A 19,283-nucleotide genomic window follows, 5' to 3' on the forward strand; every position below is an offset into this window, starting at 1 on the left:
AAAAAATCTAGAAGATTACAAAAAAAAAAAAAAACAAATTACATGCCTAAACCTACGAACACCACTACTCATCATCAATGTGATCGACAAGGAAGTATTCCAAATATAGTCGATTATATCCTCACATAGATTTCCATGCACGTGCTCACTGCGTAGTGCCCACAAATTTGATTGTTGTTGTTCCTCGTCAACCGGCTCAACATTCCCATGAATGTCATTTGGATTGTATTTGCATATTGCTTTACCATCGTCTTCAATAATTAAGTTATGTAGTATTAAACAAGATACATAATGTATCTCAATTTTATTGGTTCAAATGCACGAACGGGTTGTTGTATTATCCCTCATTTTTCTTTTTATCACACCAAACAACCGTTCGATAGATTTCCTAGCCAATTCTTGGCACTTCGCAAACTTTTTTCTTATTTCACCATCGGGTTCAAGAATAGTTTTAACAATAGCCGTATTGGATGGGTGTATATCGTTGGCTAGGTAATACCCATGCTTGGACGACACCCCAATGAGCATCAAAGGAGAATCAGGGCCCGTACCTCTAATGATATCGTCGAAAATATGAGATTTTGCAAGTACGTTTAAATCATTGTTTGAACCTGCAACCCCAAAAAAGAATGCCAAATCCATAAATCTTGTGAGCAAACGGCCTCTAAGATTATTGAGGGATAACCAATATCACCATGCATATATTGACCGCACCATGCAGTAGGGCAATTACGTCATTGCCAATGTGTACAATCAATGCTTCTTAGCATACTAGGAAATCCATGTCTCTCTTCATGGAATACAAAAAGCTTTTTGATATCCTTCTTCGTTGACCTATGTAAATAGACCTTACTATACAGGTTCACAATACCTTTGGAAAATTCATACAAACATTCTCGACTCATTCTCTCGTACATCCTTAAATATTCATCCCATAAATCACTAGCAGTGCCATACGCTAATTGACGAAGTGCCGAAGTGCATTTTTGAAACGCAGTAACATCATAGCGCAATGTGAAAAAGTCATCATAATTTGCCAAATCATTGGCAATACGTACGAACAATCGTCGACTCATTCGAAACCCGATGCCTAAATTGTTCGTCAGTGTACACACAATTTTTAGCAAAATAGCCACTGGCTAAACGTTCATGAGCACCTTAAATAAATGTTAAAAACTAAGTTTAATAAATTATTTAAAATAATCCTAAAAATAAATAATAAAACTTTCAAAATAAAAGTTGTATAAAAATATATACCTTTGTGATATCTAACGCAGCAGCCCTCGTTCTTGGTTGTGACGTTTCTTCGTCTTCATCATCTTCTTCCATTCAGCAACAATTTTAGCCGTCTCAAGCATCATGCTAAGAAAAAAATTCCTAGCTTTTTCTCGTCCGATGAAGAACTTATGGCGATTATTTTTTAAAAATTATAGATATATGTGAGAAAAGAAAATATAAAAGATGGAGAGGTTGATGAGTTTTGGGGAATAAAATGAGGGTTATACAGGGGCGGAACCATGGGGTTTTTATGGGTTCCTAGGAACCCCCTCGGTTCTAGAAAAAATGAACAAAACTAGAGAAACTTTGTATGATTTGAAAAAATATCAGTGAAAATCTATCAAAAGAAACCCCTTGGAAAAAGTTTCTAGATCCGCCACTGGTGTTATACAGGTGTTTAAAATTAAAAAAAAATGATTTTTTTAATTAAAAATAGCCGTTGAATAATGGCATGACTTTGAAATCATCATCGGGATGAACGGGAGAAGATTACCTCTAGTTTACCGAAGGTGGTATGGGGGGGTGTTCCCATTCGGGGTCACCAGCCACGTCGGCTTCCCGATCCGCCTTCCAGATACATACCACATAATCTAACAACAACAGCAACTTTGTCATAAATGATACATCATTACATACCCCTTTTCTTTGAATGGCCGAAATGCATTAAAACAACCAACTAGTATGGAGCTAGAAGCGAAAAGAATACAACGAAAGTCAAGATGGAGGTATTAAAAAAAAAAAAAAGAAAAAAAAGAACACCACTACATACCTAGGGAACAAACCAAACCACCGGACAATGTTTGTGCCTATAAAATGGATTCCTTCCACTTCACAAAATTCACATACAATCAATGGAATCAGAAAAGCCAACTGAACCCACAGGCTTACTGCAAACCCATGAATTATACAAGGTTTGTTCATTATTCTTGTATATCTTTTGCTTCAAATCTTCAAACCCACTTTTCTCGTGATTTATATATGCAGTACATCCTAGAGACTAATGTCTACCCTCGCGAACCTGAACTGTTAAAGGAGCTTCGAGCTCTTACCGCTTCACATCCATGGTAACCATCATGTTTATAACAAAAAATAACTTGTACGGTCATGGTTTTAATTATTGATATAGAAGCTTTAAGAATTTCTTTATATGCAGGGCTATCATGGGCACTGCACCGGACGCTGGCCAGATGATCGGGCTTTTGTTAAAGATTGTTGGTGCGAAGAAAACAATAGAAGTCGGGGTTTTTACTGGTTATTCGCTGCTTCTAACTGCGTTAACAATTCCTGATGATGGCAAGGTTTGTGATTTTGGTAATGATAGTACTTTTTATGGTAGTTTATAAATATTTTAACGTGTGGTATAGATTGTAGCAATAGATCCTGATCGGGAAGCGTATGAGATCGGTCTCCCGGTTATAAAAAAAGCTAAGGTGGAGCACAAGATTGACTTTATCGAATCCAAGGCTTTACCAGTTCTTGATAAAATGCTAGAAAATGTAAGTTCTCATCCGTTTAGTAATAAAAAAGTTGTTTGGCATGAAGTTAAAACTTGAGAAGTAAGAAAATTTAGCTGGAACTGGGACCAACAACAATAAATGCAAAACCGTATTGTTGATGGGGGTGAGAACTATTATATATAGAGAGAGAGACTTAAATACAAAAAACTTTTAACGTGCGTAATTAGGCTTAATCCAACCCATGCGTAATTATACAAATAACATTTGTAATTATGTATTATCAAATGTGTAATTATGCAAAGTTAATTACTATTATGCCACTGCGCTTAATTGAAAGCCTAGATTAGATCAGATGTGCGGTTGCGATGCTTGCATATGCATCGCATGATAAGATGGTCTGATACGTAACTGGCCTCTATACGTATATACACATACGTATTTAAATTTAAAAATGAATAATACTATATATATATATATATATATATATATATATATATATATATATATATATATATATATATATATATATATATATATATATATATATATTGGGGCTTTAAGTTTTGAGCCTAAAATCCTAGCATCATTTTGTTGTGATTCCACACGAACACCGACACTGATCAAGGTTTGTATGGTTTTGATTCAAGTTGCGGTAATTATTAATACGATTTATCCTTCTTTAGCCTGACAATGAAGGAAGTTTCGACTTTGCTTTCGTTGATGCTGACAAGATAAATTATATTAACTATCACGAGCGAATAGTGAAACTATTGAAGGTGAACGGGATCATGGTGTACGACAACACACTATGGTTCGGGACGGTGGCAAAACCGGAGTCATCTGTTCCTGATTACTTCAAAGAGGGAAGAGTGAGCGCCATACAACTTAACAAATCACTTGCAGCAGACCCTCGCATTGATATCTCTACAGTTCCATTGGGTGATGGTCTCACCATTTGTAGACGGCTATACTAGAGTTTTATACGTTGTATCAATGTTTTTGTTATAAATAAATTTAATGATGAAATAAAAGTTTTATCTTATTGGGAATAATTTCTAAGTATTTTAGTATTTGTTATTTATATATCTACTTGTGAATAGAATAGACAGTTATTTTTTAGTTTCTTTGAAATAAAATAAAACTTGGCGATTTTATGTATTTTCTCTATATTAATTTATAAAAAGTGACTGCGAGTACTTTACACTACTCAATTTTTTACAACTTAGAATGATTTGTGTACAAGTAAGTTATGCACGTTCTTATCAAATATCTTATGTCTCTTCCTCTCATTCTTGATTATTACTCATCTCTCTCTCTTTCTCTAATTGTTCAGACGTGCACAATGTTTGCAAGCTCTCTTCATCCCTCCAACGTGAACCATTTAATAAACATTGCTTAAATCCTGGTCGACCCTCCTAACCTGATCAATCATCCGGTAACCCCAACCTTCCAACTTATTAGGCTATAGGGTGTGGTCATGACCCTTATGACCACCATGACCCTCCATGTTAGTGCCATGTAACCCAGCTCTAATCCACCATCGAAAACCACTACTCTAAGGGTGTGATCATTCCCCAAACCACTAGCCCCTTATTTATTTTAATTTATCTTTGTCTAAAGAAAAAGGAAATGATTTGTTGAAAAATGGAAAGAAGGACCATGGTTGCCATGATTTAATCCATGCAAACCATGGTGGATCAATCAAGGGGGTGGTGTAGCCTTCCATTCAGGTTCTTAGGTGTCAAATCATATCCCAACCATGACCCTCACACCTTATAGCCTTAGGTGGATATGAGAGCTTCTAAAGATTGCAAATGGCAGCTGCCATGCTTCGGGAGTGGCAGTAAGTGCTGGTTTATATAAAAAAAAGTTAACTAATCTATAATTATATCTACATCTATATTTATATCTATATATATACTACTATATTAAGCAAACTGGATTGGAAAAGAAGATAATTTTCATTAATTTTATAAGATGGCATATCAAAAGTCTTAGTTTAAATGCCAAACTTTTACCATTTTCTTTCATTCTTACCCATCTTCCCTTCATACCTTAAAAGAATGCTAAGATTGGGCGTATAAGTAATCACCCTCTTCAATGCGCAATTCAATTTGTGTGGCATGTCTATGTTTTTTCCCTTCCTACCTCTAGTCCACAGGGTTCACATCTTCTTTGTGACATCTGTGGACTATCCATATTTTGTAACCCAATTCATTTTCGATGTAATCCAATACTTTATCTATGAAATAAACTTTGGAAGTTCTATGATATGTTATTTGTTTTGAGACTTACTATTTCATATGCTAATTCATAATCTCCACGCACTACATACATGTTATCATACTAGTTTATCTATGAAATAAACTTTTGTCCCTTGCAAATAATCCTAAGATCCCTTTGTGTCTGTCTCGGTGTATTTCTCTGCCAATAACATAAGAAGCCTATCTGAGATCCGTCATGTCATAATTACATGAGAGTAATCGCTTCGACTCATGCAGAATGTCTGAACTATTACTTGCCAATAGAATATTATCTACGTAAAGGACAAGTATAGTAAAGTTGTTCCCACTTATCTTGAAGTATGTGCATTGATCCACTTGATTCTTTGTAAAACCTTGTTTCTTCATGACTTCATCAAATTTTAGATACCATTAACGTGACGCTTGTTTCAAATAGTATAAGGATTTCTTTAACTTACAGACTAGATGTTTTTGATCTACAGGTTTAAAACCTTCAAGTTGTTTCATAAACACATCTTCATCTAAGTCCTCGTTAAGGAAAGTGGTTTTAACGTTCATCTGATGCAACTTTAAATCAAAATGAGTTACTAGGTCCATAACCATCCTTAAAGAATCTTTTCAAGAGACGAGTGAAAACTTGATAGTTAATTCCCTCTTTCTAGGTGTAGCCATTTGCAACCAATCTCACTTAATAGCATTCAATGTTCCCATTCGGATCCAGTTTTATTTTAAACACCCATTTACATCCTGTGATTTAACGCTGTTGGGAAATTTTAGCAAATCCCAATTCTTGAATTTAAATTCTTAATCTTATTGTCATTGGATATAAACATAACTAAAAACATGTAGTAATACATTAGAGAAACAAGTCTAAAGATCTTCGAACACATCAAAGATCACCACAATCATAATTCACATGATTATACGGGTTGGGAAAGAGAACAACCAGTAACATAATATATATAACCTTCTTTATAAATGATGGAGTACCAGATAGCATACCGATGATGTAAGTCTGCAATGATAATCGTACCACCCTCATCCTTCGTTGTTTCACAAATTGATTAAATGATTCCTCAACTTTGTGGGCCATTACCTTACTCCCACTTTCAACACTATTCAAATCTAGTTGAGCCATTATTCTAGCCAACACAACCGCATCTTCTATCCCTGCTGCACCACCTTGCGCTAAAAACGGCCCCATGACATGCATAGCATCACCAGAAACCATCACTGTTCCTTTACAAAATGAGCCAGTTAACAAGTCCCATGGTGCGCGATATCTCATATGTGTAATAGATAATGACTTCATGTCTGCGTTTTCAATCAGTTCGTGAATCTCTTGGTGAATCTCTTGGGGATGATTGCTTAGAAGTTCTAGGGTCAATTGTCGTGTCACCTCAGGATCTTCCCAAACTTTTTCATCTGTTTGTTAAAATTTAAAGAAAAGGAATTAAATTGTGTAAGTATTAAAGCAATATCTGCACAAACATGATGATAAACAACCTTTAGGGATGTAAGGAAGGAAACAAAACCAGTAAACCAAGTTATCATCAATAGTAACTCTTCCCACACTAATGTTGTCTTTCATGACCTTAGCAAATTCATAGTCATATGAATGGCCATTTGGGTAGTATGTTAAACCTCTAACCGCACATAAAGGAAATATCTTAGTAGGCTTGAGGCCAAGGAATTGGGCAATTATTGACTTGCCACCATCACAGCCAATTACTACCTACAAGCAACAATAAGTATCAATATTTTGCTTTTGCTGAAATCATGAAGTGTAGTTTTGTACTCAATCAAGTTGATACCTTAGCTACGATGGAGCTTCCATCAATGAACCGAAGAACTGGTTTGCTAGAATACGGGTCAAATTTTATTGATTCAAGTTGGAAACCAAATTTTACGGCACCAGGAGGAAGTTCAGCATAAAGAGTGTCAATAAGATCCTTTCTTCTTAACCAACGTGTTTCGCCATCACATCTGATCCTCAACGAAGAATAAATAAAAGAATTAGTCAATAACATGTTAAGATGCTTCCTTCTTATTAAATAACTACCATTAAATTTCTTTTGGTATTTGTATTTTTAAATCTACTTTTTATTTATTTTAAAATCTCATTGTTTCTTATTCATGATGTATATAAAATGACTAGATTTTATAAATAAGTAAATTGATATATTACATTTTAAAATTTCACCACTTTTATATATGTTTAAAGAATATTAAAGGAACTTTTTCTACATTCCCACTATATATCCTGTTTTCATAAAAATTAAAAGCAATTAATTGCTAGTTGTTAGAAAAAATGGAGTAAGGTGCTTCTATCTTAGGTTATCTTTTCACTGAAATTGCAGAGATGAATTCAGTCGCCATTTTCATTCAAAGGGGATAAATGAACTAAATATGGGATTTAAACAAAGAAAAGGATGTCCTTACATTATGTAATCATATTTAAGAGAAAGCTTAAAGATAGAAATAAAAAGCCATTTTGTATTATTTTCGCATAATAAATATAATAATACCAAAGAGTTTGATACAATTTACAGACTTAAAAAAGATAGGGGAGGTATTAGGTTCAAACCGGATAAGGAAGTAATTTAAATTTATGTGGTGTAAAGTAAAGTAGGAGTAACAAATTCAAGTTAAAAAACAGTCTCAAGAAAGAGAGAAACTAAATAGGCAATATTCAAGAGGTAACACGGTCTCTAATATACCCTCTCCATCGAAACGAACCTAGGTACAACCCTTTGGCCGATAAATAATAACTAGGCACATAGCCAATGCTGAAACTCTAATTCATAATCAAGTATCATATGCAATGCAAGTCGATCTCAATGTGTTTTGTGTGTTGACGAAACATAACATTAACTGTTAAATAGGTAGCTCCAATGTTGTTAAACCACAAAGTAAGTGGCCTGATGATAGGAACATGCAACTCATGAAAATACATATGTAATCCATCTAAGCTCGAAGGGAATGTAGCAGGATCACGATATTCCGCCTTGGTAATCCATCGTGAAAATGTATGTTGTTTCTTGAAACTCTAACTAATTAAGGAGTTTTTTTTTTGCAGAAATGCTGCTGGGAAGAACTTTTCACAAATAATGCCATACTCAAAACAATTTCACAAGTAATGCTTTCTCCATTTTGAATGGCGATTTTATTTAAGTAGCAGCCTTTGTGAGTAATGTTGCAGGGAATATTCAGCTTTAATCATTGGAATATGGTACATCTCCATTATGAATGGCGATTTCTACGGCACCTGGTGATGATGGGAGACTAGGCGAGTAGGCGGCGATCGCTAGTTCGATCCTTGAACTGAGCAGGTTTTACCTTACCGTACTGTCGTGCTTTCGGGCGAGTGTTCACAGGCTTCGGCCCGGGTGAGGGTTTTCCCCAGCTCGGAAGGCATGTATCCCGATGTGGTGAATTTCGCCAGTTGCCCATTTGAAGGATTCGTTGGCTGATCTGTAAAGACAAACTAAAGTGTGAAAAGACAATAGCAGCTCGTTGCTCAATAACAAACTGAGGAATGAAAAGAAGATCTTTTATCAAATAAGGAACAACAAGAATGTGACATATAGTGATTGTGTGGTAAGATAATGTAATAAATGCATGGGCTATATGAGTAATAGTAAGTGGAGAATGATTAGTGATGACCACTCTTTCCAAACCAAGGTACCGAATAACATTGTGAGGCCAATAGTGGAAAAATTCAAAAGAAAATTATCATTATGGAAAGCTAGAACATTGTCATTCGGCGGGAGGATGGCCGTAATCAAAGCGGTATATCCAAACATGTTCAACTAGGCTGGACCAAATTCGCTACAAGATGTATACCCAAACCTGTTTAACAGGGAGACTGAAAAACATTGCACAGTGCAACAACGTTATAACTTAGTCACCGGAACGACCACGTGGATCTCGGGCAGTGCTAAAACACTGCTGGAAGATGTCATGAATTCGGAATGGAATGGGACGACTGTGTACGGTTCCTACAAAATCAGAATATCAGACACGGGTCAGACGAATGATTATGGGTCTCGGGTGACCAGCAAGTGCAGTTTCAGGTGGGTGCACTAAGGAACAAATTAGATCATATACTAGAGATCCTGGAAACAAAGGCATTAGTGTGGGATAGCTGGATACCTAAGAAGATTAAATGCTTTTTGTGGAAGGTAGTTCAAGATAGGATTCCTTCGAGAGAGGCGCTCGCAAGGCGAAGAATCCCAATGCCATCAATTGGTTGCGTAATGTGTGACCTGCAAACTGAAACAACGAACCACCTCCTGATCTCTTGTGGTTTTGCGCAGCAGGTTTGGGTGGCGATCTCATTCTGGATAAAGACCCCACTGCCAAGATATTTATTGAGTGTGGTAAAACTGATGGAATTCATCCGGAATATGCGCTTTAGGGGGCACAAGAAAAAGGCAATTTACATGATCATGGCGGCAACCAGTTGGTCTCTATGGATGGCACGTAACAAAACTATTTTCAACAATAAAGAAAGTCAAGTCTACAAAATTATAGGGGAAATCAAGGCCCCCTCATTCCTGTGGATCAGTTCAAGGGCGGCACTGATCAAGGCAGATTGGACTCACTTGGGGGATTTAGCTTGAATTGGTAGTTTTGTTCACTGTAACAACAATGTACACTTTTTTTTCTTTATTCCCTATACCTGTAAAACAACTTGAGCATCTTGCTTAAGTTTATTTTCAATGCAATTGCCGCCTTTAAAAAAAACAATATGTTAGATGTGATGTGTGAAGTAGCACCAGATACTATATTGTAGACTTAGTATTAACTCTTCCATTGCAATCAAAGTTAGAGCTAACGATAATGGTCCAATTATAACAATCAGACTTTTAAAGACAGAATCAAACCAATCTCATATACACAGCTGTTGTTAATTGGATGTTGTCATTGTTATGTAAGATTAAATATAATATCATGTTATATTTAACTATGTAGCCATTATAATCTTTTATATTATATAGATTAAAATATATTATGCCTATAATATAATTAGTTGGTAATTGTTGATAGACCATATTACCCTTATTAAGTAATTAGGTTTCCCCTTGGGTGTATATAAGGATATTACTAGAGAGGGAATAAGGTTAGACTCTCATAACATAAACACACAAAATCGTCTCCCCCCTCTCTCCACAACCACGAAATCCTAACCCTAGATTTCGATACTACCATCAAGAACATACATCCTAAACGGGAACCAAATCATGCTGACAATTATGTCGAACTCTGTGGCTATATTTGTCTCTGGATTCTCTGTTGCCTGCTGCTGTAACAGATGTGATTTACATGTTTTCCATTATGTTTAAACATAACTGATCAACATGTGATATCAGAGCATATGTTGCTCAATCGGTTCTGTTTTGTTTCCATGAATCTGGAATGAAAATCTGGAAAACAAACTTTCTGAAAAACCTAATAAAATTCGAAAACATGAAATTCGGTTAAAACTTAAATTTCATGGATTTTATGTTTTAATGGATGTTTAATCACATCCTAACTAATCACAATGTTGACATCTGTATAAACATATAAAAATTTCAGATTCCAGAATTGAAGTTTATTAAAACATGAAATTCGGTTAAAACTTAAATTTCATGGACTGTGTGTTCTAAATGGATGTTTAATCACATCCTAACTAATCACAACTGTAACAACCCGAGATTTCAAGGTCTTTCTCCTACGCATCACTTGGGTTATAATCTAGTTTTACAATTTGTTTTACGTAGTGTCAGGTGTAGTTTAATTGGATGATTAAGTATTGTTATGTTGGGTGTTACATGATGTCTATGTAATGTTTTGTCATGTTTAGCTTTGGGTTGCACAACACACCTGAGTTGAAACACACTTGATGAAGAACTAGAGTTCTTCACAACCATCTCGACGAAGAATAAGTCTTCGTCACACATATAACAACCCTCCTAAAATTTTTTCGACAACCCTAAAATAATTAAAGTATCCCTATATGTCTTAAAATACACCCCATATGTGAAAACCGAGCCCAAAATACCCTACATAATTGAAAATTAAATAAAAACAAAATCCTGGTGTCGCTCGCGGGCCACGTAGAAGTAAGCCTGAGCTTACGCGAGCCGCGACAGCCCAAAGTCAGGGCGACACCCTAGTGTGCCACGTGTCAGCATCGTGGCAAGTCTACAACTGGCGAAGCGGCATAGCTAGGCCCTACCCCCTATGTCGCGAGCCGCGAAGGATTGACCTTTGGGCTACGCGGGCCGCGAGCAAGTGCTGTATCAGCACTATAAATAGGGTCGAGCGGTTTCAGTCGAAATCGTTCAAAACTTTTAAATCTCTCTCAATAGTCTGCATACCTATTATACTCTCGGGCATAATACCCCCTTAATTAACAAAGTTATGCCTCGTTGTAAGTATCATAACCCCGGTTACGTATTAGATACGCTGGCCGATTGATCCAGGGTACCGTAACGGCTCTCGTGGTTCTGCCCGACGTAGTCGTTGGAATGCCGTCTCGGGGAGGTTATTATTAATGTAAATATTGGGTTATTATACTAATGCGTGTGCATTTATGTAATTTATAGATAATCACCAGGAAACCCTTAAAGGAAACCTAAGACAGCAATGTGAGTAATCTCCTTTTTGCAAATTGTTTTTTACAAAACCTCACACAATTAATAATATATTAAACAGTGATTGAGTATTTGTATTCTACAATTATTGTCGGTATGTTGGGGTTTTGTATACAAAACTTGTTACTACCTTGCGAGGGGTAACATGACCACAAGTCGGGTTGACAGTACCGTGGGTGGTAATTAAGTAGATGGAAACAAATGTAATTGCGTGACCGGCCTCAATATTGTACAATGGTTTTTACTAAACTTGATTCAACTGGGATTCACTCACCAGTATTTTCCACTGACAAATGTTTTTAAACGCGTTTTAGGTAACAAAATGTGAAAGCCAAATAGAAGTCAGCTGGACAGCACTGAAGGCTTGGAAAAGTGGCTATAGAGTTACCTAAAATAAAGAGATGTTTTATTAAATAAAATAGGGTTTATCCCTATGAAAATGTGTGTACTTAAAACTTGGGATTTTTCCCACGTGTTTAATATTATAAAAGTGTGGTATTTTACTCTGATAAAATATTTCATAACTACGGTCCTGATGTAATTTCCGCTGCCAAAATGATAAAACACAGATACCACCAAAACTGGTCTCGGCCGCCCGTTCCCGGATTGTTAGGGGACGGGGGGTTGCGACAGAAGGTGGTATCAGAGCTAAGCCACTAATTCAGCCACAGAAGTGTTCTGCTAACACCAAGATATTATTCAACGTGTTAGGAAATAAATTACGGAACTACGTATATATTTGCATTTTATTGTTATGTGTTATTTGACTATTTGTTAGTTTACAGTATGAGCGACCAAGGACCTTCCGACGCGTATCGTCAGTTGTCCAGCTCACCTAGGAGCGAAGGCACCTCTTCACAGCCTGCCCTCTCAGGGTATTCAGCTGACAATGAAGATGGGATATTCGTGTTTAAGGCCCAGTCTGAAGAGTCATTCCCTCCTAAAAAGAGAGGATGGTTCAGTAGGGGAGCGCATGAACGTAGGAAAAGAATGAAAAAGTTGCAACAACAGCGAGCCCTAGCAGCCGCTAAAAGAGAAATAGATGCCCACACATAGGATATGCTTAATAGGAGTTTAGCCAATTTTCATATCCTAGCAACCACAGCTGCCGACCCTAACGTGGAACAACTCATAGCACCCCAACGATTACCACTATTCCCCGCTCAGCCAATGGAAATAGAAAACAACCCAGAAAATCAAATCCAAATGCATGATTTTAACCCAGAAGAGATACCTAGGATACCAGCACCCAATCCCTTAGATCCAGACTACGACCCGTGGTTAGATGAACTTAGGGATTACCAGCAAGGCTACCCAATCCCAGAAGACGAACCCATGCCGAATCTAGCAGCATACCTAGGTTTAGACCCTCTAGATCCCTACTATGATAACGAGGAATACATTAGGGAAATTTTAGAGAATCCTTACCCATACCAGGAACCCATGCCCAAGTTCCCAAACCCAGTCCCAGCACCTGCACCCCTAATGAGTGCAGAAAATGTGCAAGAACTCCGAACTTTTGGAGAAGAGATTTTAGAAAGTAGTGAGAGAATGAGGCAGGTCGGAGAGTGCCTCGTCTGGAAGTACGACGAGCGCAATATGGAGTTCTGGATGAACCCATATCAGTGAAGGTGATGGTGGAGATAGTAATAATAATATCATAGTATAATAATATATAATATGTGTGTATGTTTGAAAGAAAAACCTAAATCATAGCTATGGATAGTTTAATTTTTATTTCAGTTGTATTGTAATTTTAAATTCCAGTTTCCGTTTGTATTAGATATATAATATATAAGAAAAGAGTAAGTCGCAATGTTCGACGTTTTTGACCAACATGCGTGTTATGTGATTGGTTATATTAAATATTATCTTGTGATATTAATACGTGGTAAATGTTTAAAATTCAGATGGACAACGAAGTGAACCAGGAAAACCAGAATGATAATAACCAGAATGACAATAACCCGAATAATGAGAATCCAAACAACAATAACAATGGAAACCAAGTGGATCACAGTGCCGTCCAACACATAGTGGCACAAGGAATAATAGATGCAATGCCATATATTATCAAAACAGTTAGGGAAGCAGATAATAAAAGTAACCATAGCAGTAAACGACCCACTGAACCTGAACACAGCGTAAACAATGGACCCTTACTTCAAGTTTCCATTCCCAAAAGAAGGAGAACCATATCTTATGGTTGTTCTAATAAAGAAAATCTGGTCTTGTAAACCAATTGAATTCTCGGGCAATGAAGGGGCCATTGCAGCTCTACGCTGGATAGAAAAGACTGAGGCTGTCTTAAAAATAAGCAAGTGTGCGGAAGAGGATAAGATAATGTTTGCTTCCAATCTGTTTAAGAACTCAGCCTTAGAATGGTGGAACACGATCCTCCAGTCTAGGGGAAGTGACAGAGTTTACAATATGGAATGGGAGGAATTTAAGAACATGGTAGAAAGGAAATTCTGCCCTCCCAATGAAAAAGAACAGATAGCAAATAAATTTTTAAACCTTAGGATGACTGGAGTGGATAGTAAGGGTTCCACTACGTTATTCTTTGAATATGCTAGAATAGTACCAACCCTTGCATCACCTGAGCCAGTATTAATCTCCCGTTACATTTGGGGATTAATTAGTGAGATTAGGCATGTAGTCAAGGCAGCTAGACCTCAAACCATAGAAGAAGCTGTAGAACTAGTAAACACCTTGACTGATGAATTAGTGCGTACACGAGAATAAGACCAGAGGAGGAACCTAGCCCAAAGGCTTACCCAAGAATTTCGTTATGGAAATTCCAATCACGGGAAAAATGTAGGTTCTACCTCTGCTCCTTACTGCAAAGCCTGCAAGAAGAAACATTCGGGAAAATGCTCTACCTACTGCAATTTCTGCAAGATACCAGAGCACAAGGAAGAAGATTGCAGGAGGAAACCTAATAATGGGATATGCTTCAACTGTGGAGAAAAAGGTCACATCAAGCCAAACTGTCCGAAACTAGTTCCAGCCATGGGCAATAAGAATACCAAAAATGCTAGAGCATTTGTTCTAACGGCAGATGAAGCCAAGATGATTCTGGACGTGATAGCCGGTACGTTTTTAGTTAATGATGTTTTTGCTAAAGTATTATTTGACTCTGGTGCGAACCAAAGTTTTATTAATACTTTATTTTGCAAGCTTCTCAATCAACCATTAACTAAACTCCCACAAGAATGTCTAGTAGAGACAGCAAATGGAGAAACTGTTTGTGACAACCCAAACTTTCAAGGTTAGTGACATTAATCTTGTGATTGCGTTGTTATAATTCCGTTAACCTCAGTTATGTTAAGCCTGTTTCGTAACCTTAGTAAACTTACTAAACGTAAATTATGATCGTATGACACGCGCTTGCGGGTGTAGTGGGCCGCACTCATAAGTGGGCTACACTTACACATCTCGGTTACCTTTGATTTGAATTACCTTGGCCCACATGTGTCCGGCCCAAACTGCTCGATTGAGTCCACCCCTTTAGTGCTATGTATATTACCCACATGTTATACGTAATTAGGAGTTGTAGAGTAGAAACCCTAGAACCCTTGAAACCCGTCGGCAACAATCCTTTGTTCGTGAAGCTTTTCCCACTTCCTTCTCTATTTTCGGTTAGTAAAATCTCCTCTGTTTGCAAATTAAATTCCCTTGTCATAATTCATGATTGTTGTCAAGGTTTATGTTTATATGTGACACTATGTGTATTAATGTTTAGAAGATGATATGATAAGAACTAAAATCAAGGATGAAATTATGAATCTGTGTTGCATGAATAGATTATTAGATGAATACATCACATGAATAAAGTTGTCAACCCACTACATAAATCAGTCCAATGGTAACTTCAATACATTAACAGTGGTCGACCATTGTTGTTTGTTTTGATAAGGGTAATGATGCTGTGAACATTACTTTAATAATGGTGGCATAACATGAATCGATAAACTTGACTACATGATGTAATGATTTCATTCGGTTTATGGTGACTGTGATTATTAGGGTTTGTGATGCATCATAACCACCTGTACACAACCCCCGACGAAATCCCTTATCCGACGAAAACCTGGTCCCGACGAAAACATGGTGCCGACGAAAACCCTTTTGTCGACGAAATCCTGGGTCGACGAAATCCCATGTTCGTCGTGACCTTTTCGTCGCAACCCGGTGTCAACGAAATCTCATGTTCGTCATAAAGCCCACTTGATAAACTCATCTCGGTTCAATAATATAAATCGTGTCATCACATGTGATCATTATGAGTTGTCGGCACATTTAGTGATTGTTAGAAAGGGTTTTATCCAGATTGCATGTGTTTGTATCAAAAGTCTAATAGAACAAATAGGAAGTCAGTGATATCATTTAGAGTATTGTCGGCCACATTGTTCATGTGCATGGAAATTGTCAGTAGGCATGTGTTTGTGATATGTGTGTTTATGATAGGTACAAATATAATAATGGACACCTGTTGACATATGTAATCATGGCATGCTACTTATAATTGATGTGTTCCTTGTAATTCTTACTGTTGAGATTGTGTGATAGCTTTGGGAAGGTAAAAAGGGTTAACATGTAATGCGTTTGGGATGTAAACTTATATGCGGCTTGTTTGGATGAGATGAGGTACCGATTATATTTGAGTAATTAGAAGTATTGTGTCATTTAATAAGCCACTGATAAGAATTAAACGGATGTATGGGTTTTCATACTAATCTGACCTGCATGTTAATTATTTGGATTATACTAAAGAGTATTGGGCCTAGGAACTGGTTACATGCTATATGTTTACTCGATGATGTTGAATTAGAATGTAAATTGCCATGATTTGAACTATATGGGTGTCATTTAAATATTAGGGATGTGAGGTAAGTGGTCAACTGTTACAGTACGTATGGTAATACGTGTGTTACATATGCATGAGATTGCGTGATATGTGATTAGGGAGTATGTGCGTTAAACATGCATGAAATATCTAGTGTATCTGCATTCAAAACTGATTGTTGTCGGTAACCGTGTTAGGACGTTTGTGACCGACTGTTAAACATGTAACTGGTCTTACCGAGCAAATCAAGGTGAGTTCACACACTTTCCAAGGCATGAGATTCCCGGTGGTTGGGAATGGGTTAAAGAATTTAAAACGGAACCTACATATCCTCCTTGGGTAGGATATGTACCTCCATCCTCCATGGGTAGGATGCCAACATTAAAACTGTGTATTCTCCTTGGGTAGATTACGTACGTTCGTCCTCCTTGGGTAGGACAACAACCTTAAAACTTACTAGACAAAACTCTATCATGAAGTCCCTCATTTTTATATCGACTTAATCGTCGGGCCAATGGCGAATGGGTCATTAGTTAATAGCGCTATTAGGGTTGACAAGCCTCACACCGTGCCGGTAGGACGGGCGTGTACTAATGGATCTGGGCACTTAGTCAATGATGATAGACATTGACGTAGGTCACAACTTACTTTCATCAGTTGTCGATATGGTGACGGTCTAGTGGTTCACATGGGGAAGCCCCCACTGATTTTGGATATGGTTTGGGAAACAAAGATACTGGTTAACTTGTGATTTACGAAACAACTTATGGTTTTCAAAACAAACTCTTAAAACTAAACAACCAACTGTCAACTCGCTCAAATTTGTTGTTGACTCGTTGTTACATGCCTTGCAGGCCTTTAGGTACCTATTGTTGGAACTTGCTGTCTGGAAGGCTGGAGTGGTCATGGGTCGAGATACATGGAATCGCAACACAAGTCTAATGGCTTACTTATGCGTGGTTTATATAACATTTAACAAATGAATTATGCTTCCGCTGTGTACTATGAGTTATATGTAACGTTTTGAAATACTTTCTTTTAATAAATGAAAGTTTTATTTAATTATACTTACGAGTTCAATGTGATTGGTGGCTATGATCCTGGTATGTCATACGCCCCGCGGTGATTCCGCATGTGGTATTTTGGGGGTGTGACACTGTTAGGATTTCTGAAATCTTGCAGGAAGCAAGAATAGAATTTTTTAAATCAAAAGTTTATTGCAAACCTTTACCCAATGAATCTGGCAGGATTTGATGTTGTATTAGGAATGGATTGGTTAATAGCCAACAAAGCCAGTATTTTATGTGATCAAAAGTCAATCCAAGTAAATTCACCCAGGGGTGAAAAGATCACAATAAAAGGAGATAAGCCCTCTAAATCCACGAAATTCATCTTTGTAATGAAAACAGTAAGTTATATAAGAAAAGGGTCATTAGTGTATTTAATTTCCATAATCACTAACACTAAAGGAAAAGAACTAAAAGATATTCCAGTAGTATCCCAATTTTCAGATGTGTTTCCAGAAGAATTACCAGGACTACCTCCGGACAGTGAAGTTGAATTCAGAATCCACTTACTACCAGGAACAACGCCAATTGCCAAAGCACCTTACCGTTTGGAACCAGCAGAAATGCAGGAACTGAAGAAACGGTTAGACGAGTTGTTAGAGAAAGTATTCATACAGCCAAGCTCATCACCATGGGGAGCACCGATTTTATTAGTTAAGAAAAACGACGGATCTATGCGTATGTGCATTAATTACCGTGAATTGAACAAGGTCACGATAAAGAATCGGTATCTATTACCAAGAATCGATGATCTGTTCGATCAATTGCAAGGAGCTCGATTTTTCTTTAAAACTGATTTACGGTTAGGATATCATCAATTAAAGGTACAGGAAGAGGACATTCCTAAGACCGCATTTAGAACAAGGTATGGCAATTATAAATTTACTGTCATGCCATTTGGTTTAACCAATGCTACAGCCACATTTATGGACATGATGAACCAAATATGTAAGCCATATTTGGATAAATTCATAATTGTCTTTATAGATGATATTCTCATTTACTCTAAGAGTAAAGAGGAACATGCAGAGCATTTGCACGCACTTCTAAGTTTATTAAGAAAAGAAAAGCTTTATGCAAAGTTTTCAAAGTGCGAGTTTTGGTTAGAACAAGTACAGTTTCTTGGACATTTAGTCAATCATGAAGGAATTCATGTGGATCCCACCAAGATCGAGGCAATAACTAAATGGAAAACCCCTGAGTCACCAACCAAGGTTAGAAGTTTCTTAGGATTGGCTGGTTATTATAGAAGATTTATTCGAGATTTTTCTAGAATAGCCATTCTCTTAACTAAGTTAACCTATAAATCTGCTAAGTTTGAATGGGGACCCAAACAAGAAGAAGCTTTTAGAATTCTTAAGCAAAGACTAACCCATGCACCCATACTAGCGTTACCAGAAGGAACTGAAGACTTTATAGTCTATTGTGATGCTTCTAAGTTAGGTTATGGATGTGTATTGATACAACGTCAAAAGGTAATAGCTTATGCCTCTAGACAACATAAGAATCATGAAGAAAATTATTCAACCCATGATTTAGAACTAGGAGCTATAATTTTTGCCCTAAAAATTTGGAGACATTACCTTTACGGTAATAAGTTTACCATTTTCACTGACCATAAGAGTTTAAGATATGTCTTTGGGCAAAAGGAGTTGAATATGAGACAAAGACATTGGATGGAGATACTCAGTGATTATGATTGTAATATCCAGTATCATGCAGGAAAAGCAAATGTAGTCGCTGAT

General features: G+C 37.0%; 2 protein-coding genes across 2 annotated transcripts; one reads left to right on the top strand and one right to left on the bottom strand.

Moving 5' to 3' along the window:
• Positions 1-2,114: 2,114 nt before the first annotated feature.
• Positions 2,115-3,787, top strand: LOC110877051 (probable caffeoyl-CoA O-methyltransferase At4g26220). Its single transcript, XM_022125208.2, has 5 exons — positions 2,115-2,189; positions 2,263-2,342; positions 2,432-2,576; positions 2,643-2,774; positions 3,419-3,787. The coding sequence occupies exons 1-5, from the start codon at positions 2,130-2,132 to the stop codon at positions 3,707-3,709; spliced, it is 708 nt and encodes a 235-aa protein (XP_021980900.1). The 5' UTR covers positions 2,115-2,129; the 3' UTR covers positions 3,710-3,787.
• Positions 3,788-5,849: 2,062 nt separating this feature from the next.
• LOC110877049 (monooxygenase 1) lies at positions 5,850-9,319 on the bottom strand. The gene is made up of 5 exons (XM_035976805.1): positions 9,247-9,319; positions 8,323-8,452; positions 6,793-6,964; positions 6,485-6,713; positions 5,850-6,403 (listed from the first exon to the last, which is right to left on the bottom strand). Exons 1-5 carry the CDS (start codon positions 9,317-9,319, stop codon positions 5,868-5,870), a joined length of 1,140 nt encoding a protein of 379 aa, XP_035832698.1. The 3' UTR covers positions 5,850-5,867.
• Positions 9,320-19,283: the final 9,964 nt, after the last annotated feature.

This window comes from Helianthus annuus, chromosome 9 (genome assembly GCF_002127325.2).
Source record: "Helianthus annuus cultivar XRQ/B chromosome 9, HanXRQr2.0-SUNRISE, whole genome shotgun sequence".
Taxonomy (NCBI): Eukaryota; Viridiplantae; Streptophyta; class Magnoliopsida; order Asterales; family Asteraceae; genus Helianthus; species Helianthus annuus.

Coding starts and splice junctions, on each gene's coding strand:
- LOC110877051 (XM_022125208.2), top strand. CDS start 2,130: ATGGAATCAGAAAAGCCAACTGAACCCACAGGCTTACTGCAAACCCAT. Junction 2,343..2,431: donor CTTACCGCTTCACATCCATG/GTAACCATCATG, acceptor CTTTATATGCAG/GGCTATCATGGGCACTGCAC. Junction 2,577..2,642: donor CAATTCCTGATGATGGCAAG/GTTTGTGATTTT, acceptor CGTGTGGTATAG/ATTGTAGCAATAGATCCTGA.
- LOC110877049 (XM_035976805.1), bottom strand. CDS start 9,319: ATGAGATCGCCACCCAAACCTGCTGCGCAAAACCACAAGAGATCAGGA. Junction 8,453..9,246: donor TTCGTTGTTTCAGTTTGCAG/GTCACACATTAC, acceptor TTGTCTTTACAG/ATCAGCCAACGAATCCTTCA. Junction 6,965..8,322: donor CCCGAAAGCACGACAGTACG/GTAAGGTAAAAC, acceptor GTTGAGGATCAG/ATGTGATGGCGAAACACGTT.